We start from the raw sequence: 23,740 nt of genomic DNA on the forward strand, positions 1-23,740 counted from the left end.
CATATTTGCAAGGAGGTGCAAGCCCTTACAGTCCAAAGATAATTGGAAAGCTTTTCCCATTTCCTTCCTCCTTGCAGAGAAATATTCGAGGTCAATTTGGGAGTCAAAATGTGCTTCAGGATTGCTCTCCTGTACTATTTCAGTCACCTAGTTTATATACTTATGTTTTTGTGTTTGCCGTGTACATTTATGAACGTTTATTCTACATTTGAGACCTTAGAATTCTTACAACTCAATGCATGGCCTTCGCGCCTTCTCTTGTCGACACTGAGGTAACTCCCGTTAAAATGCGCGGCAACGCAACGACCCCCCCCCCATCCCTTCCCATTACAGGGAGGCAAAGCAAAATGGCCGACGTGGAATCTCACCCGCCGCTACTCTCCCGCCACATTCCCCGCCCGCCCGCCCGCTTTCTTCCCACAAGAAGAAACTACAATTCCCAAGAAACCCCGCGCGCAAATAGTCCGATGCCAAGGCTTGCGGGGGGGGGGGGAGCTGCTGCTGGCAGACGCAGTCAAGTCAATGGGGATTATCCTCTCTCTCTCTCTCTCTCTCTCTCTCTCTCTCTCTCTCCTGGCGCGCGCTGCCTCTCCGCCCTCCTTCCCCGCCTCGCCTCATCTTAGCGGGCGATGGTGAGGAAGCGGAGGTTTCAGCAGCGGGGTCTTTTCTGGGGGTAGTTTCAGTGGCTGTGGAGAAGTAGTTGCCCAAGAGTGAGGGGGGGCGCTTTACCCGCCCCCCCCCAAAGAAGAAAGGTCAGTGAACTAAAATGGAGGCTCCGTCGGAGAGGGTCTTGGGGAGCGGCGTGGTCCCGACTCCCGAGGCGGTCCGCTCCTCAGTGCAAAAGTCCTGCGAATCACCTTTTCGAAAGCTCACCTACGTGCCCTGCTCTCTTGCAAGGGGCTCAAGGCAGCCTCCGTGCCGCCAGCCGCCTTCCTCACCACAATAACCCGGTGAGGTAGGACAGGCTGAGAGAGGGGGGCTGGCCTGAGGCCGCCCAGAAGGGATTGAAAGCGGTGTCTTGGCGGGCATCGCCTTCCTTGGCACTGTAACCACCGTAGCCCAGGCTGGGTCTCAAACGGGATGGGGATATGTTTGTGGGCATCGATCAAGCTGGAGTTTCTGAGCCCTGCAGCGCTTTGTTTCTGCCTCTGGTCCTCCTTCCTTTCGGTTGTCACTTTCCCCTGTAGATTTCCCTCACACATGTTCTTAATTCGGGAGGCAATATGCTTACAGTATTTGGCTATGGCAGCTGATCTGAATGAAGCAGAAACTGGATAAGAATAAAGATGTGATAATATGGAGTAAGAAGGGGGACATTAGCTATGAGTACTTGTGCATGAAAGAACGGAAAGGTCCACTCTTTTTAATTCTGAGAATAACTAAAGCATGCCATTCCTTCACCCTGGCAGCAACACATTACAGGAATGCATTCCCTAGTTCATATTTTGAGGACATAAGGTTCCCAACTACTCTCTTATTGGTCATCTGCAGTGTGCTAGTTGCCGCTGCCAGATACAGTTCATATCTCTGTCCAAGGTTTTCCAGCACACTTTCTGCTTGCAGGAAAGCAGGTAGCTTTGGGGATATTCGTCTCCTGTTTCTTACGGGCTTTCAATTAAAAACAACACACTTTTGAGTGGATGGTCAAACAAAGCAATGCTATAAAAATGGCCCCTGTAATTGGAGGCATATTCTTTGTGGGAGGGACTGAGATTGTGTGTGTGTTTATCCCTGGAGATGCAAGGGATTGAACCACTACATACATAGTGGACGCTCCATCACTGAGCTATGGCCCTCCACGAGTGGTTTTCTTACACAGCAATGCTGACCTCAAGATTTATGGGATATATCTTCCAGCACACCAGGGGTTGTACATCGACCAATCTCTGAAGGCTGAAAAGGATTGTGATTGGATCAACTGGCAATAGTTATAAATTCTGTATAGGATAGTAGTCCTGTGCCCTCACGAGGTCAGTGGTAGAACATCTGCTTTGCATACAGAAGGTTTCAAGTTCAATCTCTGGCATCTCCAGATAAGGGTGAGAGAGACTCCTGCCTGAAACCTTTGGGAGCTGCTGCTAGTCAGTGCAGGCAATACTGTGATAGGTGAACCAATGGTCTGACTCAGTATATGGAGGCATCTTATGTTCCTAACAGAAAAGGGAATTTCAGCATATGCAGGTTTTTCTACTATACTGTGATGGGAGGAAGTGCACTGTTTGGAATACTTCTTTTTACAAGGTTTAGGAGCCCTGTTTTTTATTGAAGCAGGGTGTTCTTTTTGTGAATGCATTTCAGTAAGAGCCAAAAGCAATTGTCTCAGCAGAATAGTTGAAACGGAGTGGGTCTGTTCATAAACCATGAAAGCCAGCTTTTGGTGATTAGGCTCTAGTATCCCTGCTGTTCCATTAGTTTGGTGGTTTTCAATGTTCCTGTGTTTGAGAAACCCCTTTCCCATTTATTTTTTTTGCTGGTGAGCCCTTGTGTGTTACAGTAGATTTTGGAAAGTGGGGCACAGATTTCTCCTTAGGCTTGCTTCACTCATGGAACAGAAAGGGGTGCTAGAAATTGTATTTTATCACTTCAGACTGCAGGTGGGGTTGCCATTTTTTATGCTCCTGCGTGTAAAATGTTCCCTGCAAGAAGAACACCAGCATGTTGAGAAGAAAGGGACTACTATCTACCACAACATTTTTGTCTGCTACTTTAGCTTTTAACTGTGGAGCATTCAAAACTTTGTTGCCCAACCTCCAGTCTGAAGTGGTATAATCCATTCTGCTACATCAGAACTCATACCCCCTCAGTCACAGACTATTGAGTGGTATTCAGCTAAGTTTTACTTAGAATAGAACCACTGAAATGAATTAACATGATTAAGACCTGTCCATTAATTTCAATAGGTCTACTCTGAGTGAAATGTAATTGACTATTACTACTGTACTTTGTTAAATGAGATGCGGGTGGCACTGTGGGTTAAACCACAGAGCGTAGGGCTTGCCAATCAGAAGGTCGGCGGTTCGAATCCCCGTGACGGGGTGAGCTCCCATTGCTCGGTCCCTGCTCCTGCCAACCTAGCAGTTCGAAAGCACGTCAAAGTGCAAGTAAATAGGTATTGCTCCGGTGGGAAGGTAAACAGCGTTTCCGTGCGCTGCTCTGGTTCGCCAGAAGCGGCTTAGTCATGTACGCCAACTCCCTCGGCCAGTAAAGTGAGATGAGCACCGCAACCCCAGAGTCGTCCACAACTGGACCTAATGATCAGGGGTCCCTTTACCTTTACTGTACTTTGTGTTCTGATGATACACACATGTACTGTAGCAGGCACCACCTCTTTTGAAATGATGTCTGCCATGTTTGTTTTTATAATTTGTGTTTGTTTTTTAAAATTACTTGTATTTAAACCATTTAAAATCCTGATTAATCAGTATGCCATTTTAATTAACAAAAGTTTTAAAATTGATTGAAGCTCTAGAATAAATGTGGAAGTATGTGTGATCTTTTCAGTTTTGTTTCTTGTCTTGGAAGATGAGAGAGTATTTTCAATGAAGTATATGTTAGAAAGACAGTGGTTGTGGAAATTGGTGTAATTTTCATGTTTTTATTTTCGCATTGAACTGTGAGTTTGGTAGTGTATGAGCATCAAATGTGATTTACTTCTGATTAAAATGTGCAAATTTGTGGTTGCTATGTATGTTATGGTTGCATTTGTAAATTTGTGGTTGCTGTTCTGTTCCTGCACAAGAGCTGCTGAGAACGTGAGGCTGTCTGTGTGTGCGCACGCACGTTTTGCTGAGCTTGGCATAGTCATGCTAGCACATCTTTAAACCGACTAAATTAAATGACATGTGTCTGCAGAAGTGAGCTAATACTATCACCATGTCTTATTTCTGCCTACTTAATGCTCTCACAGAGAGTGGAAATCTCCACTGCTGAAGATGGGAAAGAACATATTCGTTTGACATCCGGGTGTTCTGCCTTTATACACCATCCATCTCCGTGTATCTTTCTCCCCCTCTCTTTTATAGGGCAGATGGTTTACCCCATGTAGTTTGCTTCATTGAGACTTTGTTGGCATGTCAAGCTGTACGAGGGCTGCCTCTGCTTCCATCTCCTCCTCCTCCTCCTCCTCCTGCTCTCTGTGTATATATGGAGGGGTTTCCTCCGAATAGTACAGCCCAGACAGAAGGTACAAGGGAGAGGATTGCTCTTCACCTGCTTATCAGACGAGGTTCACCATTACCCGGAAGTTCTTCCTTGTAAGGAGGTGGGGGTCTTTTTTCCCCTTGATGCAGTAAGCATCCCCCACCTCCTTTTTACTGCTTCCATGGGGTTTGTTTGAGAGGAGTCCACAGAGATGGAGAGATGTCTCCCCGCGGGCGCTAGCCCAAACCTTACACATTTGGGTAAGAAGGGGGTGGTCTAGGGATGGTTTTTGTTCCCTAAAGGATGGGTGGGTAGGAAGAAGAGAGATCGCAAAAAGAGGAGGGGGTCTGGGCGGCTTTTGTGCATGTGACTACAGTATGTCTGGATGAATCGCCGTGCTGAGCACTGTTGGGAGTGTTGGTGGTTGGAGTAGAAAATGGATCCGGCCGGGGATTTATGTTATTATCTAAAGTACCAATACTTAGAAATTAAATTATTTGAAATCAACACGACTTAGTTCCTAGAAAATATGTGCAGCCTTGAGGTATCAATTAGTCGTCGTCCCCCCCCCAGGCTGGGGGTGATTTAATCTGTGAGTGTTGTTTGGTGTTCAAAAGACAGGTGTGTGGGGGGTCACGATGGATGGAATTTCTTTGTTGGGTGAGTCATGTGCTCAAAAATGATGAGGCAGGGAGGAACGATAGAGCTGGAATTTTATACTGATATTTTATTTAGCATGTGGAGGAAAGAGGCAGAGTACGTGTGTATAGAATTCCAATGGACCAGATAGGGGAAGAGAAGAAAGCCTCTTCTTAAATTATTTGTGGCTTTTACTCTCATTGTTCCACAATGTCCTATTAACCACATGCCTAAAAAACCCCTCTATTTTCCCTTTTGTATGTGGTTTCTATTATTGTTTGTTTGCATCTACCCTCCTGTGTTGTGGTATCAACCTCATTCTGCGGGATTTTTTTTTTAAAGACCTTTTGTGTGTGGCTGTGAAGTTCCTCCACCCCTAGGAATTTTGCAGACTGGATTCATCAGTGGGGGTTTTTTTCCTCATAGAGGGGAGAGTGTATATGTAGATTGTGTTTGTTTTAAAATAACTGTGGCTACAATACTAAACACACTTCCTGGGGGAATATCCTCCACGGGACATCCTGGGACTTTCTTCTGAGTAAACATGCATAGGATTGTGCTGTTTGAGTAATTTAGCTTTGTTGGTGAAATATTTCAATTGGGATGGGTGGGGGGTTTGATCAGCACTTCCATCTGGGGCATCTCTCCTTGTCTGATCACCCAAATTAAATATATAGTTCCTTTGCTTTCCTTAGATGGATTTTTATTAATTGTTCTTCAGAACCATTGCAGTTGTTTGTCTGTTTTGTACCTTATATCATGTTATTTTTTGATACTTTAATATCCAGCTGCCTTTAGGTTGCATTTGAAATGAAAGTCATATAATAGTAGGGACAATAGGTTGGTGAGTGCTTTCTGCATACTTTTGTTGTGTATTAAAAAGTATCAGACAAACCCAGGTTTCCTAGTTGCATTATGAAATTTTGCTCATGGTTTGAGACTGTAAAAAAAGGCATTTAAATATATCCTGCAGCTATCTAGGTTCCTGGTTTAGTTCCTGTTGCCGGCAGAAAGGTAAGAACTTGGGAGCTGAGCAGCAGATTTTAGTATCTGGGTCATGAAAGTGGAAATAAAGTCCCCCGTGACTTGGAATTTTGGCTTCTAGATATCCATTTGTCTCAGAAAGGTGCAATGCATAGATCAAGATTCCATTAAGCTGTTGTTGATTTGGCAGTATGGAAGGATCTCTGGCAATAGGGTGGTGGTGGTGGGCTCCCTAAGAATGGGAAAGAAGGAAAAGAAAAGAAACATAATTTTTCTTCATAGCAGAATTCAAAAATAATAGGAAAAATACAGTGCTTCATCGTAGTTGTTGGTGTTTGATGTTCTGGTTGGGTGCTGAGTTTCTTTGGGAGGGTGTTGCTGTTGCAGAATGTTGTGATTTATTCACACCACTCATCAGAAGGAGCCTCTGTCCCCTGTCCATGAGTTTATTGCTAGTGTCTGCAATTATGATTTAAAAAAAATACAAGGCTCCTTAGAACAGAACCTGAAAGCAGAAACAATTCAGATTATTTTAAGTTACTGTTGAAATGTACATTTTAAATAAAAGTCATGTAGAGTTCCAACAGTTCTAAAAAAAAAAATATATTAGCCAGCTGTTATTTGTGTGCGTATCTTTCGGGAGCATAGCAGACAGTTTTGACTTGTTGCTGAACCCAAACACTGCTGTTGGTCAAAGACCAAGACTCCTTAAAAGAGGTTGGGTCCCTTACTGAATAGTTTAAGCATCAGAGACTATGCATTTCAGCACTAGCCTGGTAGCCATGGGCAACAAGGAATTCCATGTAGGTGAGTGAGATGGAGTGCTTTGTCCCTTTTCTGCAGCCAGCATAGAAACACAACAGACTGCAGAAGGGACCAAACTCATCATCACTCGCCAGCTAGCCCCAAGTAGGTTAGTATATATTTCTCTTTTTTTGCATTCTTATAGCTTTGGTGGACTTCTTTACAAGGTTGTATTATTTTGTAGAGTTAACAACAATATTACCTAATTTAGTATTTTATCCATCTTTTTAATTTGTTTGTGGGTGACTTTTAAAAAGTGGCAGCAAATGACTCCTATTGAAGCAGTTAGAACAGGACCAGAAAGGGACCAGAGCTCCCTTTATCAACCCTATTAGGCTAGACAAGCTTGGATTTTGTGTAAAATTTAAGAGAACTGTTCTGTTTCTTGGACCTAGTAGTAAACCCTAACACTAGACTTTGTACCTCTCTCAAAATAAGAGGTGGGCATTCCTTCCCTCCATAGGCATGGTTAGTTCTGGACTTCTCCTTGAGTGTTGGGCAGGAGATTGCTTTGGGATTATTGTTTTAGTTTTGTATGCTGCCTTTTTGCTTCCTATAGTCACTTCTCAATATCCAACATGATATGGATTCTTCCCTTTTTTAATATACCTGCCTTCTGAGCCATAGTAGGTGATGCTAGCAGTTTTTATTTTGCCTAAAGTATGGAGGAACATTGAGTAAAAGAGACAGTCAAAGACTGAATTGGAAGTATAGGTAGTTCTGTGAACATTGTGATCAAATATGGAGGACCAAATCACACTTCTGATAGTACAGATAGAGAAAGCATTGCTTTTAAGTCAGGGTTCCTGGTTTGTCTTATGTTTCTTTTCTACTGGCTAGAATATGTAGATTTAGCATAGTTACAAGGCTTGTTTACTGATCATAATGAATATGGTACTATCTGTTTAAACTCTCCTAAATCCCTCAAACAGCTTTTTCCTAATTTGCAGGTGAACTTTTCCCAGTCCTGAATATAGCTTGAGTATATGGCGCTTTGTCAAATGAACAGCTACAAAGTCACAGCGGTTCTATATTCCAAGAGTAGCAGACATTTTAAATGTTAAATCATTTTTTTCTGCATAGGTGAGGTTGAGACATTTCCTTGACATTTCTGAAGTATATGTTATGTTCAAGAGTTGATATTCTGGCAGATGCTGCATTTGTAACACTTCTGGCTCTTCCCATGCCTTGTCCAGGGTTTTCAACGTAGTCTTTAAGAATGAACACATGGGAAGAGTAGCTTTTGCATATTGTGAAGAAAGCGTATTGGAGAAAATCTTTTGGGTGAAATCCAGTTCAAGCGGAAAGCTTTCGATCCAGCTGAGGAGTCTGCTAACATAAGAGGAGGGAAGGTGATTTTTGCTGATTTTCTCCTTCCCACTGCAGCCTCCTGCAGCACCTTCCACACTATTCTGGAGGGTCACCCAACAGTTTGGAACAAATTTTCAACAGGCATGGTTGGAAGGGCAAATTGTCAAAAATCACCGCTCCTTGCCTAACTTTAGTAGACACCTCAGGTGGGTCAAAAGCCATTCTATGAGCAAAATGGCAACATTTTATTTCACCCTTTGTTTTTAGAAATGTTAATGATGATGATGATAATAATAATAATAATGGAGTTTTTAAAGAACAAAATACCCTGTGATTTCATATTCTTCTTCTTCTTCCCATAAAATATTAATAGTCATTTAGATAGTGCTTTTTTAGTGTTGAGCCTTCTTTCTATATGTTACCAAAGTAATTCTAATAAAGGTAAAGGGCTGAAGTTGAGTCTTCTCAGCAGTCACCCAGTGAGTTCATGGCTAAGGTGAGCTCCTGGCTTGCATCTAAAACCCTTAGTTCCTATGCTGCTGCTGCTTTCATTCATGCTGGACAGCTTATTTAAAGTGGCTTAAGCTTCAATCACTTTTTGACTTAGCCAGAAATTGGATGTAGGATTGGTTTTTGGCTAACAGCTACTATACATCTATGTTCATAGCTTGTCTGATTGTGGAAGGTAGCCAAAACTTGTGAGCTGGCTCTTTTTAACTTTATAGATGTGCTGATTTGTTAATCAGAATCTCTATTTTTCTCTGTCAGTAAAACTGTAACCTCTTCCATCTATGAATGCTGTTTTGAAACAAGGTTCAGCATCAACTATGACTGTTGTTTCCTCATCAGAGACTTACAAGTAGGAACCAATGTAGAAATCATTTTGACGCTAAGGCAATTTCAGTTACTGTGGTTGTTAGAGATTCGTTTCTGACACTGAATGTGTTGATCATTTGTATTATAATTGTATGGCCAAGCCCACCCATCAAACTTCCTCAAAAGAAAATTTTCTGGACTGGCCTTTCTCATCTGTCATAGAGGACTCAGATCTCTTTATTGCAACCCTCCCTCCACCCTGCAAAGTTTTATACCCATGATAGCTAGAGACTCTGTTCCAAAATATTTATGTGGATTATTCAGATTACAGATATGATTAATCTTATAACTGACTGAATCTGTTCTATTAGATGGCTAAGGTTTTGAAGAATCATGGATCAGGGAAGGGGAATCTGCTGTCTGGCCATTTGTTACCCTGCCCAGGTTTCTTTAATGTGAGTCAGAAGTTAATCCAGAAGCATTCAGTGCCAGAAGAGATATGATGGATTAGATAGTCATAGGTGGAAACAGCATTATTATTGTTTTTCTGTATGGAGTTGAATGGGACCTTGAAGATCATCCAGTTGAAGTTTCTGCAATGGTAGGTTTCCATTGTTCTGCCATTTTTTTTAAGGTTAAGGAAGATGATTGCATAACTTCTCTGGACGACTCATTCTAGTGCCCAACTATTTTTATAATATGGAAGAGTTTTCTGATATCCACCTTCAGCCTACTGCAACTGAAGCCTGTTACTCCCTCTTCTCATTGGCAACCATATTTAAAATATATGTTTATTGGCATATTTTATAAAATATGGTTACCAATGCTAGATAACATTACTTTAGCCCTGTTTAGGGAAGTTTTTAATGTTTGATGTTTTATTGTGTTTTTCATACTCTGTTGCGAGCCACCTAGAGTGGCTGGGGCAACCCAGTCAGATGGGCAGCATACAAATAATTACTATTATTATTATTAGCTGAAACCTAACCAGTGCCAAACAAGGTCAGTATTGCTGCTTCCTATGGCTTAAATATAGCATTATGGTAAAGGAGATGAACCCAAAATGGCATAGTAGATGCGTTTTTTGGCAATCCTGTCTACTGCTGACTTGCTTTCAGTTGTGGCCAATTATAACCTTGGCCATTCTCCACTGTATTCAAGTCTAGATACTTTCTTCAATTTTGTTTTAAGTATTTTCCTCCCAAGTTATAGCTGTTAAATTGCATTTTATTACTTTAAGACAAGACAGATAGCCAGTGCTTTCTCTCAGTATTTTTTTATCTGTTCTACTAGTTTTAGTCTGGCTAATTTGTGGGCTCAGTGCATTGTAACCCAACCACAGTCTCCATGGTTGGGATGACTAAAAGGTAAAACAAAACTGAACCCCGAATAAGTAAAAACATTAAATTGCCCCCAACATTTCCGTGATCACATAGTCTCTGTTTTCTAAAATGACATGGTGAGCAAATGAAGTAGTTGATTTAAAAAAGAACAAAAACAATGAACCTTTTAAAAACTTGCATTTGTGTATACAAGCTGGGGCTTCTCTGCAGTTAAGAGTCACCATGGGAATGTCACTGGCTCAGCTGGCTTTTGGCCTCAAGGGTGAACTGTTGATCATATGTCATATGTCTGCACCTGTTAGCATATTCACTTAGTACCATTTTTGCTAATGACCTTGGCAGCAAAGTTGCACCTGTGAATTCATTCACATTTTGCCCCATCTTGTCTTTTTGGTGGTGCTGGGGTAGCTATTAATAACATTTATTGTTACATAGTGAGAAGGTTGTTATGATTAATTTTCATAGCATATTTGAATTTAGAATTTCTTTTAGCCTTTTGATTGCATAAAGAGAGCAGAGCTACATAAATGAGATATTGATAGAATTTCACTGGCTTCTTTGGTATAATGTATCCGCTGTGTTGAGCTGCGTATCAGTAATCATTTCTTAGCCATAACACGGTGGTGGCGGACCGGCTGGCAAAGGTTGCCACAAATCCTAGTTATTTTGAGATTTTGTCAGATGATTTTTGAAAATCTAATTTAATAATGGCTTGATTATAGTTCTAGCTACATGTTTAGCAACAAGCTGAAAGACTTCTCAATATTTGGTGAAGCAAATACTTCTTTTTACAAACATTTCTTTTTGTATTGTATGTTCTGCTATAGCTTAATAACACTGTCTTTAATAATGCTGTTTATCAGCCACCTAAGACAGAAGGCTTGCCGATCAGAAGGTCGGTGGTTCGAATCCCCGCGACGGGGTGAGCTCCCGTTGTTCGGTCCCGGCTCCTGCCCACCTTGCAGTTCAAAAGCACGTCAAATTGCAAGTAGATAGATAGGTACTGCTCCAGCGGGAAGGTAAATGGCGTTTCCGTGCGCTGCTCTGGTTCGCCAGAAGCAGCTTAGTCATGTTGGCTACATGACCCGGAAGCTGTACGCTGGCTCCCTCGGCCAGTAAAGCGAGATGAGCACTGCAACCCCAGAGTTGTCCGCGACTGAACCTAATGGTCAGGGGTCCCTTTACCTTTAAGACAGAAGTAGACTGACAAGTCTGTAATATCCTTGGTCTACCTTTAAAAAAACTGGTATTGCTTTGACTACCTTCCAGTTCAAATATATAACTTAGTGATAAGTCACATACTTTTTGTAAAAGATCAGCAATTTCATACTTGAGTTCCTTTCAACTCTGGGTGAATGCCATCCAGCTTCAATAAGTTGCCAGTTTTGAACTTGACAATCAGTACTAAAACCACATCTAAAAATATTTGACATAGTTATTCTGATGCAATCCGCCAACACAGTTGTTCAGGTACAGGTAGCTCTCCAAAAGTTTCTTCAGTAAAGACAGAATTCATTTAGACTCCAGTACAATTTTCTTATCCATCTCCAGCACACATATTTATTTATTTATTACATTTATATCTCATTATTCTCAGAGGAGCTCAAGGAGGCACACACAGTTCCCTCATCTCCATTTTATACTCACAGCAATCCCGTGAGATAGATTAGGCTGAAAGATGGTGACAGACTCCGGATCACCCAGTAAACTTTCTGGTTGAGTGGGAATTTGAACCCTGGTCCCCCAGTCCTAGTCCACCACTGTTAATCAGTGCACCACTGGCTCCTTTTAATGGCTTGTCATTTGATGATTCTACTGTCCCCAGTTTCCTGCTTGGGATAAACCAGACTTCCCCAGCCTGGTGTCCTCCAGGACTATTTATGAGATTACTAAAAAGGAAGGTTGCTTTTTATTTCTGAGTCTTTGAAATATACTTCAACGGAATATTTTTACCTGGTCTGTAATTATGAAATGTTGCTCAAAAATGAACTGAGATTGTTGACGGAAAAGAATGCTTTAACCCACGGTTGCTTTGCGAGATAGTTCAAATATTTGTTTTCTTTTCCCCCCTTGTGTTATATTTCTTCCCATACTAAAAGCTCACATTCAAAATATGCTTTCTCAAAGGAATATTTATCTAGCAGGGACCAGATACTTTTTGTCTTTAAAAGATGCTCAGGAGAACTGCAAAATAGTTTCCTGTAGACATGCTGTGATAATAGCTTCATAGGAGCCTTCTGTCAGGTGCATTCCACTTAGCTGCTGAATGAACCACGAGTTTTCAGCTTGCTCTTTTTAAAATGAATACATTGTCTTCCCTACTTCCCCAAGATTAAACTTTGATAAAACAGCATGGTTGGACCGAATTATTTCAGAAACAAATTATATATTTAAAAGCCTTTGATGAGCTGGTTACAAAGTAAGGTGAAGGGAAGCCAAGTAGATGTGCCTTTGTTGCAGTACAGTACATATTTGTAAATAAACTTGGCATATGACTGCAAGTATCTAGAGGGTTTTAAAGGGAGTCCATTAACTCATCCATTTGCTTGAAGCTTTGTTGTTGTTGTATGCTAGCTGATTAAATGCATTTCCATTGAACAATTGATTTTTTTTCTTTTTTACATTTGAAAGCTGTTAAAAAAAGCCTCAAAACCGCATTCAAAATCCCAAGCACTGTGGCCACAGTGCTACCTTCATAATACAACATGCTAGCAGGAAATACCAGTTTATCCGGACTTAATTATTAAGCATCCACAATGCACATTCATAACATGAGAATAGAAGTACTTCTTTCAGTTAATTTATAAGGAGCAATTGTGGTAAGGGCAGGACATAAGGGGAGTGGTGTCTAAGAAAAGCTGTTAGTTGGTTTCTGTTGTTCTGAGGCAGCATATGTCAATTTAGATACATACACTGCCTCAGTTAAATGGCAGTACAGTATTAGGATTTTTGATCAACAGACTGGGGGTTCTGTTCCTTGCTCCCTTGTATGACCCAGTGGAAGCAATATGATTCCTGTGTGTGTGTGTGTGTGTGTGTGTGTGTATGTACATACTTCCTAATTTCTTTCTGTTTGAAAGTTTTTTGCATGGAGGTAGGCTTGAAAAAATGTTTTTATATAGTCCCTGGTGTGAGGCCACAATATTCACTGGCCTTTCTAAGCATCCAACAAAAATTGGAATTTTTATATTTGTTTAGGTGAATGCAGTACTTCGTAATACAAATAATAAAGAGAGATGACCAACAGGAAAGGTGTATTTGAGAATGTTAGCATTAGTTCGGCTTTGGCAACTGGGTGAACTAATTTACAATAGTTGAGTAGGAGGGGAGGAGAGATACCTAGGTCAGCAAGTTCTTTTTGTACGTCAAACAATCAGTGCTTTTGTATACAGTATACTTGATGTAACAGAATATATTGAAGCCATTATTGTGTATGATTTGATCTATATTGCGTGTAACTCTCATTGAGTTTAAAGCAATAATAAAGTTTCAGCAAAAAAAGAGGAAGAGCAAACAGGTTTGTGTTGCTGGGATTAAGGAAGACCAGATTAATTAAGTGAAAGCTGCATTTTTGGTGGCTGGCTGCTTCGTATTTCACTTTCTAAAATGATCCTGTTTTCCCTCCCCTCCTTCTTGTTACAGGTTGCCATGGGAATCTTATGATAATCTGAGAGGAAATAAGTCCTGGTAACATTGCCGTTACTCATGATGTGCCTGAAGTGAAGAGGAAGGGAAACACTTAACATATCCAAGTGCCAAGGCTCTGCTGTGTCATGGCTACGGACTCTGGTGAATCAGCCAGCACAGAGGAATCAGAGAAACCTGATGGAGTCTCTTTGGAAGGTAGGGACTCCTCTGCTGTTGCCCCTTTGACCATGGAGACCAGGACCAAAGAGGATGTCAACACACCTGCCTCTGGGGCAACTACAGAGAGGAAAAGGTTTTTCCGAAAGAGTGTGGAGATAATGGAGGATGAAAAGGCCTTGGAACCCACTCCAAAGGATGAACAGGAGCAGTTTGTGGTGGGTGACCAGAGGGTGGCTCATCTTTCTTCCAGCGGTCTGGTGGCAGGCCAGGAGACCAGATGTGAGCATGGCTCGAAGGTGAATTTGGAAGCTTCAAAGGAAAGAACCAAGAAAGAAATAGAAGAGGAGGCCGAGATGAAGGCTGTGGCTACATCGCCTGGAGGAAGGTTTCTGAAATTTGACATTGAGCTGGGGAGAGGGGCCTTCAAAACAGTGTTCAAGGGCCTGGATACAGAAACCTGGGTAGAAGTCGCTTGGTGTGAATTGCAGGTTAGTGTAGATGAGTTCCATCAGTCATTCATGTGTCTGTCTGGTGTTCAGAAGGGCTAACTTTGTCCAGCTTTTGAGAGGTACATTTTGGGATATCCAGAAATTTACATGACTAGAGTGGTCATACTGCAGAGGCTGCTAATGCAGGAACTAGCAACTTGTATGGAATCTTGAGAAACCTGGCTTGCATTTTTTAAAAGAACAAGTTACTAGTCTTCATTGTTACAGATAAAGATATACAGTGGTACCTCGGGTTACATATGCTTCAGGTTACAGACGTTTCAGGTTACAGACTCCGCTAACCCAGAAATAGTACCTCGGGTTAAGAACTTTGCTTCAGGGTGAGAACAGAAATCGTGCTCTGGTGGCGCGGCGGCAGCTGGAGGCCCCATTAGCTAAAGTGGTGCTTCAGGTTAAGAACAGTTTCAGGTTAAGAACGGACCTCCGGAACGAATTAAGTACAACCCGAGGTACCACTGTATTGCTATTTCTGCTAAATTCTTAGAAGCCAGAGATAATCTGCAACTGTTGGGCCACAGGTCTTTCCACTACTTCTGCCTCCTGCACTTCATTGCCACTTCTGAAGTATTAACAATTTTGACACCTTTTACTCAGTTCATGTCATAAACTGGGAAAACATCCAATCATGCAGTGCTTGCCCCCTCCCAGATAAATAAACTGCACCAAATAAAGTACACATGTTAAGTAAATTTATGCAAATTGTCAACAGAACTGGGTTTTGTTGTGGCTTCAGTACATTTTTTAAAGCACTGAATTTCAGCACCCCTTGGCTACATTCCTTGCCTATGATAGGATCTCACCTGAGTTGGTATTACTTCATACAGACTTTTATAATGTATAATATTGAGAGTATCTCAAATAGCAAGGAATTTCTTTTTTTCACCAGTTCACAAACCAACTGACTAATCAATATTTATTTATAAGTAAGCACGGGAAATAATTGCTTATAAATACATGGTTTACATACGATTTCTGAGTGGTTTCCTAAGCAGACACTATTAATGGGTGGTTTCCTCTAATTTAGGAGTTGAAGTATCATGTACCTTCAGACTATTATCTTAGTGGGATGCTCTCCCAGTGATGGAAGTGTATGTCAAAATGTGGCCATAAAGTTGGAGTATACACTAATTGCTCAGGAAAGTGCTTGCCTCAATTTCCATTCTCAACTAGACATTGCCTACATTTCTTTCCCTTGCCCTCTTTCTTTTGCCCTCTATCCATCTCTTGGTTCCATAGCTTCTGTCCTTTGCTATATCTTGACCCTTACTTTAGGCTCCTGCCTCCTGCCTCCTCCACTTCTGTTCTGTCCTATTCAGATAGAACTTGTCCCTAAGATTATTTTAGGAAAAGGCCTCGTCAAATGTTGGCATCATGTGTATGGAAACATTGCTGAGGGATGGATGAATAATGATGCAGCAGTAGCCAAATTGGTCTGCTCTAGATGTTGTTGGACTACAACTCCTATCATTTCCAACCATTAGCTGTGCTGCCTGAGGCAGATGGGAGCTGAAGTCCATTAACATAAGAGGAGCACTCTTAGCTACGTCTGGGTTCTTTGAAAATTTGCTTCTTCTCCTCCAAGTCTACTGTTGTCACTCACTTCTCTTTACAGCCAGTAGTTCTGCTGATGTTGCTCATGCCTATGTGTCCACATTCATTCTTTGCTTCCTTCCAGGTCTGTTAAGCTCCACCACTTTTGCCCCTTGGTTGCTATGCTTGCCAACAGGATAGAGCTGCAAGTGGGCCGTGGTGTTATGGCTGGTGTGAGTGTCACAAGATGCTTTTTTCCAAATGCAGGTGAAACCTTTTGTGTGCAGTTCATTTGTAGTGCTCTTTGCCAAGTTTCAGACAATATTCCTCCCACAGGATGACCAGTTTTTTAAAAAGGGAAAGGTTCCTGTAACCATGGGCATAGCCAGGATTTATGGGGGGGGGGCAGGACACCCATCTGCCATCAACCTCTGTCTGGCTCTGTGTAATGGTTCTAGGGGTTGCTCGTGCGTAAGCCGGTGCAAACACCCGGCTGGGTTGCCTGAGTGAACCTTTTCTGTCCGGACAGCCACTCACCCGTGGCTGTCTCAATCGCTGGCAGACTCCGTCAGTGGGCGTTTCTTAAACTTCTTCCAGCAAAGAAGCTCTTTGACGCCTAGTCTCTTCCTACTCTCTCTGCGCAAAAGCCTTCTGCACAAGGAGGGTGTAGGCATCGGAGGACCTCTACTCTCCCCGCTGGTCCCCAGCAAGGAGTCATGGCACCGCCTCGCCGCTTCCCCCATCTGCTCCCCTTCTCCACTGGTGCTACGCTGATTCTCTTCCCCAGAAGATGGGCTGCCTCTCCCACTCCCGGGACGCTCTCCGGAATCCCTCTGGATTTTGCTCTCTCCCTCCGGCACTGATGGCAGTTCCCTGACATCCACCTCCTCCTCAGGACCCCACCCCCACCCCTGGTGCGATTTTCCGGTACAACCTCCTCTCTCTCCTCGGTCGACGATGCGGGGAATCCCCTGAAGGAACTGTCATCATCTTCTGAGGATTCAAAACCAGCCTCCCATCCGCTCGGACTTCTTCCCGCTGCTTGAACCTCCCAGTCTGATCCTTCTCCCTCGGACACCTCCCCTCCCTCCTCTTCGGAGGCAGGAAAACCCACAAAGTCCCCTTCGTCGTTTGTGGGTCCAAATTCTTCCTCCCAGAATCTAGCTAATGGTTTGGGCTTCTCCAGGAACAAACCGTGGAATTCTTCCACCAGATACCCGTCAGTGATTGATTCAGCAGGGACCCAAGTGTTTTCAGACCTAGGTTCCCCCTCCCAGGCTACCAAGTACTCTACCTGGCGACCTCGCCACCTTGAATCGAGTATTTCCATGGCTTCGTTACAGTGTTCCCTCTCCTCTACCCAGGGGTGGGTGGTAACCCCTCCCTCCCGTCCCGGGAATTCCCGCCCCTCCCTGTAAGGTGAAAGTAGGGACCTATGGAACACTGAATGTATCTTCATGCTGTCAGGCAACTTGAGTTTAAATGCCACGGGGTTAACCTGCTGTATTACCTCAAACGGCCCCAGCCGCCTAGGCTGCAACTTCTTGCACCCTCCCTTTAGGGGTAACCCTTGGGACGACAACCACACCCGGTCCCCCACCCGTATGGCCTCCCCCTCCCGACGGTGCCTGTCTGCCTGCCTCTTGTAAACTTCCTTGGCCCGCTCCAAGTTCAGCCTGAGTTGCTGGTGTAAGGCCTCCATGTCTTCCACCCATTGCTCAGCCGCAGGTACACTCCATCCTTCCTCCCCCCGCCCCGGGAAGGCCCTGGGGTGACACCCGTAATTGGCCATGAAAGGGCTCATTCCTGTGGACACGTGTTCAGCGTTATTGTACGCAAATTCAGCCAAAGCTAATTTCTCTACCCAATCGTTCTGTCTCTCGCTGACATAGCAGCGTAGGTACTGCTGGAGTATACCGTTCGCTCTTTCGGCTTGTCCGTTGGTTTCTGGATGCCTCGCCGTCGAGAAGCTCACCTCGACCTGTAGCAAGCTCATGAGTCTCCGCCAGAACCGGGAAGTAAATTGTTTCCCGCGATCCAAGATTACCCTCAATGGAGCCCCGTGCAGTCTAAAAATGTGATCCACAAACAGCCTGGCTGTCTCTTCTGCCGTTGCTGCATGTGAGCAAGCTACGAAATGGCACATTTTAGTCAGTAAATCGACCACTACCATGACCGCTGTCTTTTCCCTTGACTTGGGCAGATCTGTCATGAAATCAATGGACACCACCTCCCAGGGCCTTTCCGGTGTCGGTAAGGGTTCCAGTAGCCCCGCGGGGGCAGCCCTTTCCCCCTTTGCCCTCTGGCATCGGTCGCACCCTCGTACATATTCTCGTACGTCTTCCCTCACCTTTGGCCACCAGAACTGCCTGGTGACAAGTAGCATGGTCTTGTGCTGTCCAAAGTGCCCAGCTCTTGGGTTGTCATGGAGTTGTCTAAGTACCTTCCCCCTCAAAGTCTCCCCTGGTACATACAGCGCCCCCTTATAGTACAGTAGTCCTTCCTTTTCCTCAAACCCTCCATTGACTTCCTTTCCGTCCCTGAGTTCCCTGATTTTTGTCTGAGCAAACTCATCGTCTCTGGTGAGCCCTGCCAGTTCTCATTTCCCAACCAACGCTCCCCCACACACCCACCGGTCCTCGGGGAACACGTGCCTGGTCTCTGGTGGCCCCTCTCCTTCCATGTACTCCGGTTTCCGGGAGAGAGCATCTGCCCTTACGTTTTCCTCTCCCGGCATGTATTGGATCTCGAAGAAAAACTTGGCGAACTCCTGAGACCATCTGATCTGTCTCTGGTTGAGCACTCGCGCGGTCCGCCAGTATTCCAAGTTCTTGTGGTCAGTTTGGACCTGGATCTTGTGCCGCGCCCCTATCAATAGATGTCTCCATTGCCGAAATGCCGCATAGATCGCAAGCAGTTCTCGGTCATACACCGTGTAGTTTTGCTCCGACTTGCTCAGCTTCCTAGAGAAAAAGGCACACGACCTCCAGTTCTGATTGGCCCCGGGCTGCAAAAGGACCGCTCCAATCGCGCGGTTGGACGCGTCCGTCTCCAGTCTCATGGGCTTCTCCGGATCAACGTGCAGGAGCTGCTCTTCCGAGGCGAACGCCTTCTTCAGTTTTTCAAAGGATTGCTGCGCATCCTCTGTCCACGCGAACTTCTTTTTGCTACTAAGACAATCCGTTATGGGCACTGTCAAGTGAGTGAAGTTCTTTATGAACTTCCTGTAGAAGTTGCTGAAGCCTAGGAACCTCTGCACATCCTTTCTGTTTTGGGGGGCTTTCCATTCCAGCACTGCCTTCACTTTGCCCGGGTCCATGGCTAGTCCTTTGTCTGACAACCTGTACCCCAGGAACTCAACCTCCCTGGCGTGGAATTGGCATTTTTCCAGCTTGACCCACAACTGATGCTTCTTCAGTCTCTGTAGCACCTCCCTGACGTCTCTGACGTGTTGCTTTTCATTGTCCGAATAGATTAAGACGTCATCCAAAAAGGCTACGCAATTCTTGTACAGCAGGGGCCCCAACACATGGTGCATGAAGGCTTGAAAGCAGGCGGACCCCGATTGTAATCCAAATGGCATGACTAAGTACTCAAAAGCCCCCAGGGGGGTGAACATGGTCATTTTCCATTCGTCCCCTTCCCTTATCCTAATCAGATTGTATGCTCCCCTGAGGTCCAGCTTGGTAAAAATCTTCCCCTGCCTCACACGTGTCAAAATATTGTCAATCCTGGGCATTGGGAAAGTCACGGGTTCTGACACCAGGTTTAGGGCCCGGTAATCCACGACTAATCTGGGCTGATTAGTCTCTTTTTTGTCCACAAAGAACACTGGACTGCCCCCCACCGCCTTTGATTCCCTTATGAAACCTCTCTTCAGGTTCTTGTCAATAAACTGCTGCAACTCCTGCATCTCCCGGTATGGCATACAGCTTACCCACCGGTAACTGAGCCCCTGGAAGCAGGTTGATTTGGCAGTCAAATGGCCTGTGGGGGGGGCAGTCTGTCTGCCTCCCTCTCACTGAAGACCTCCTTCAAATCAGCATATTGTGTTGGCACCTCCCTTTTTTGCTCCAGGGCCACCCCAGCCACCCTGGCCACAGTCCTTCTTGGTTCCTTCCCTCCCAGACAGTGTTCTGAGCAGTAAGCTGACCCAAAGGTGACCGACCGCTGATGCCGTGACACCACTGGGTCATGTATTGCCAGCTAGCTCATTCCCAGTATTATCGGGGGTCCTGCCAGCGTGGCCACGTGAAAGGCAATGGTTTCCGTGTGCCTGGAGACACTCATTCGCATTAGTGGTGTCTGGTGTGTCACTTCCTCTCCCAGGAGTTCCCTGCCATCGATGGTGGTCACCTGCAAGGGAAAATCTAGTGGCAACAGGTGGAGCTGGTGCTCCAGAGCGAAGTCTCTGCTGAAGAAATTACACGAGCTGCCAGAATCTAGCAGCCCCTCCACTTTGACGGGGTGCCCATTTGGGAGTTCTAGCACCACCTCTATGGCTATAGCTGCCTTGGGAGGGTCAGGCTGGGGCACTTCTATTGGTTGCTGGCCTGGCTGCTGCCCCTGCTGGTTGACAGCCAGGCGTTGTCGTTTCCCTGCACCGGCTCTTCCTCCCCCTTATCGTCGTGGCCTGCAGCCCCCATCATGCCTTGCCAGGCTTTTCGTTGAGGGCAGACCTTTGCAAAGTGTCCCGGTCGCTGACAGAGGAAACACTTCTTGGTAGTTTTCCACTCCTTTTTCCGCCCTTCCCCAGCGTTTGAAACTTCGCGCGTGTGCGCTCCATCAATTTCCATCGGCTCCGCCGCCTGGGAAGGCTCCCTCGGCATCTCCGGAATGCGGTTGTCATGGAAACGTTACGCCCTTATCTCCCACTTCTCCTGAGCCCGCGCTTCCTGGCGTACACCGATTGCAAGCACAGCCTTTGTGAGTTCTTCCATCGACCGCGGGCGGGGCACTCGGGACAACTCGTCTTTCACTTCGGGGGACAAACCCGCTTCAAACAACATTTGTACTGGTTCAGAGTCCAGATCCCACCCGAGCTTGTGGACTAACATCGCAAAACGCGACCAGTAGTTTCTGACGGACAGGCTCCTCTGCTTGCACCCCATCAGCTCCCTCTGTGTCACGCTTTGCTCAATCTTGCTGGAGAACATCGCGTCCATTGCGAGGTAGAATTTCTTAAGATCTTTCAAAGCGTCATTCCCCGTTGCCATCAAGGGCCTGATCCATTCGCACGCCCCATCCTGCAGATGTCCAATAATGTAAGCCATCCTCTCCCTGTCATCCGCAAAGTCGTTTTTCTGCAATTCCAAAGCGTACTGATTTTCCGTTCGGAAGGCATTGTAGTCTTGGGGCTTTCCACCAAACTTGTGTACCAGCCCCGGGACCTTCCTCCCTATCGGGGTGGCTCTGACCTGGGCATCCTGAGCCTGTCTCTCCTCCAGCCGCGCGGACAGGGTAGCGACATGCGTCTCCAGGTCTCGGTTCCTCTCGACCAGACCTCGCACCATGGCTTCTTGCTCTGTCTCTCCGGCCGGCCCTGTTTGGCTCATCATGCTGCCTCTCCTGGGCTGCGCACAAGCAACGTCAGGGACTGACGGATTGCTGTAATGGTTCTAGGGGTTGCTCGTGCGTAAGCCGGTGCAAACACCCGGCTGGGTTGCCTGAGTGAACCTTTCCTGTCCGGACAGCCACTCACCCGTGGCTATCTCAGTAGCTGGCAGAATCCGTCAGTGGGCGTTTCTTAAACTTCTTCCAGCAAAGAAGCTCTTTGACGCCTAGTCTCCTCCTACTCTCTCTGCGCGAAAGCCTTCTGCGCAAGGAGGGCGTAGGCAGCGGAGGACCCCTACTCTCCCCGCTGGTCCCCGGCAAGGAGTCATGGCACCGCCTCGCCGCTTCCCCCATCTGCCCCCCTTCTCCACTGGTGCTACGCTGATTCTCTTCCCCAGAAGATGGGCTGCCTCTCCCACTCCCGGGACGCTCTCCGGAATCCCTCTGGATTTTGCTCTCTCCCCCCGGCACTGATGGCAGTTCCCTGACACTCTGTCTAGCAGATTCAGAATGAAATGTCTCAACAACAGTTCTTTAAAATTACTTTAAATTACATCCCCCTCTGACCGTAACAACAACAAACGTAAGCTATGAACTCTGCACCGATCTGAATTCTGAACTTGAATAAACTGAACTATATCATTGACAAAGCCTGAGGGCTTTCTGCCATATAAATAGCCTGTGAGAAACTTCCATTTGTTTCTACACAGGCCCTGCAGGTGCTTGCTTTCAGGAGAAAATGCTGGAAACTATGAGAAGCTTCCAGAACCAAACTACCTGTGATGTGACTGGTCAGTTGGCAGAAGCCACGCCCATCGCTCAGTTGAATTGCCAGTTGTGTCGCTAGAAAGCGCCACAACATACATCATCCAAATGACCTCCGCGAGAATTTCAATTTCAAATATCCTGATTATTTCTACATTTACTAAAGTATTTTTATTTATTCACTTGGGGGGGGGGGGCAGCCTGTAACTTTAATAGTTGTGTGTAAAAGGTGGCATTTTGGAAAGTGCAGAGATGACAAAAACTCAAAACAATGAAAGATGCAGAAATTCTATTCTTTACATCTTGCCACTCTACTCACTTATGCCAGCAAAGCATTCTGGAGGTGGCAGCAAACAGACACAAATAGACTTTGGGGTGAGGATATTAAAAAGGGATTAGACAAATTCCTGGTGAATGGGCCTATCAGAGGCTATTAGCCATTATAGCTTAAAGGAACTTCCAGGTTCAAAAACCTGTTGCTGAAGGAAAGTGGGAGCGCTGTTGCCTGCTAGCAAATTTCTTGGAAACAGATACTTGGCTACTCTGGGAAACAGGCTGCTTGACTAGGTGGGCCCTAATCCTGACTCTTACAATGTTTGGCAGGACTCTTACAATGTTTGGCAACTCTGTAGTCAAAGGTAGTTTATTTACTTGTTCTGTAATAATAAACTGGATGTGGGGTTGGACCAGATGACCCTCGGGGGTCCCTTCCAACTTTCCAACTCTGTGATTCTATTGTGTCCCCATAGTTGTCCTGCTTTGGAAGAGATAGATTGTAATAGAGGGCTAAGCATATTATGTGAATAGCAGGTGAATGCATTAGAAAGACCATTCAGAGGGAAAGTACCATTTTAAAGCAAGCCAGGTCATTGCTTGCATTTTCTTTGTAATGGAAAATTGATTTGAGTAGCTATGATTCAAAAAACAGTGTGTGGTTGTTCCCTCACCCGCCCCCATATACCCATCAGTGGGTGGTGAAATAACTACTGAATGCCTAATAATTGGTTTAATCTCCTCCACAGCTAGTGTAGCCTAAGCTCATCAGAATTTTCCATGCCATGCATCTAAACAGCTCCTCTGCAGTGCTGGCTGAGTTTAAAGCAAAGCTTATGCTGTGCCATATTTGTAGCCTTATCAGTTACAACACTCATTGATCCAGCACCACAATCTATATTCTTTCCTCCAGCATTGTCCTGAGCACATTAAAAGAGTAATTTAGCAGGGCTGTTTGTTTGGATACAATATCAAAACAATAAATACAATATGTGAGAATTTCAGTTGGTATGTTTGTTACTTAGACCTACTTTTAAATATATTTATTTCAAAGTAAGCCCTATTGGAAGCATCAGAATTAAACTTACTGTGTTTATGAAAAATGTTACTAGCTATATTTTTAACTCATTAATTACTGAATGAAAGTAATTTCTGGTCCTCAAGCTTAAGGAATGTGTTTGACCCCAGATCTTGGTTGTGAATCAACTCCAAGTATTGTTGGTCTACAAAGTTTATATAGGCTCTTTTCTTAAAATATAGATGAAG

The 23,740-nt window shown here is 44.8% G+C and overlaps 1 protein-coding gene across 24 annotated transcripts in view; it reads left to right on the forward strand.

Moving 5' to 3' along the window:
• Nucleotides 1-555: 555 nt before the first annotated feature.
• The window catches only part of WNK3 (WNK lysine deficient protein kinase 3), a 92,440-nt gene continuing 69,255 nt past the window's right edge, over nt 556-23,740 (forward strand). For 20 of the 24 annotated variants that reach the window (XM_080987481.1, XM_080987489.1, XM_080987475.1 and 17 more), the window contains exons 1-2: nt 4,194-4,400; nt 13,680-14,332. In XM_080987481.1, the coding sequence (XP_080843607.1) occupies nt 13,811-14,332 (522 nt within the window). In that variant the 5' untranslated portion in view covers nt 4,194-4,400; nt 13,680-13,810. Of the gene's footprint in view, nt 753-4,193; nt 4,401-4,573; nt 4,685-6,606; nt 6,677-13,679; nt 14,333-23,740 lie in introns of those variants that run through there. The other 4 variants (XM_080987492.1, XM_080987494.1, XM_080987486.1 and 1 more) reach the window with 4 other exon arrangements.

The sequence above is a fragment of the Podarcis pityusensis genome, assembly GCF_964106645.2.
Source record: "Podarcis pityusensis genome assembly, chromosome: 17".
Taxonomy (NCBI): domain Eukaryota; kingdom Metazoa; phylum Chordata; class Lepidosauria; order Squamata; family Lacertidae; genus Podarcis; species Podarcis pityusensis.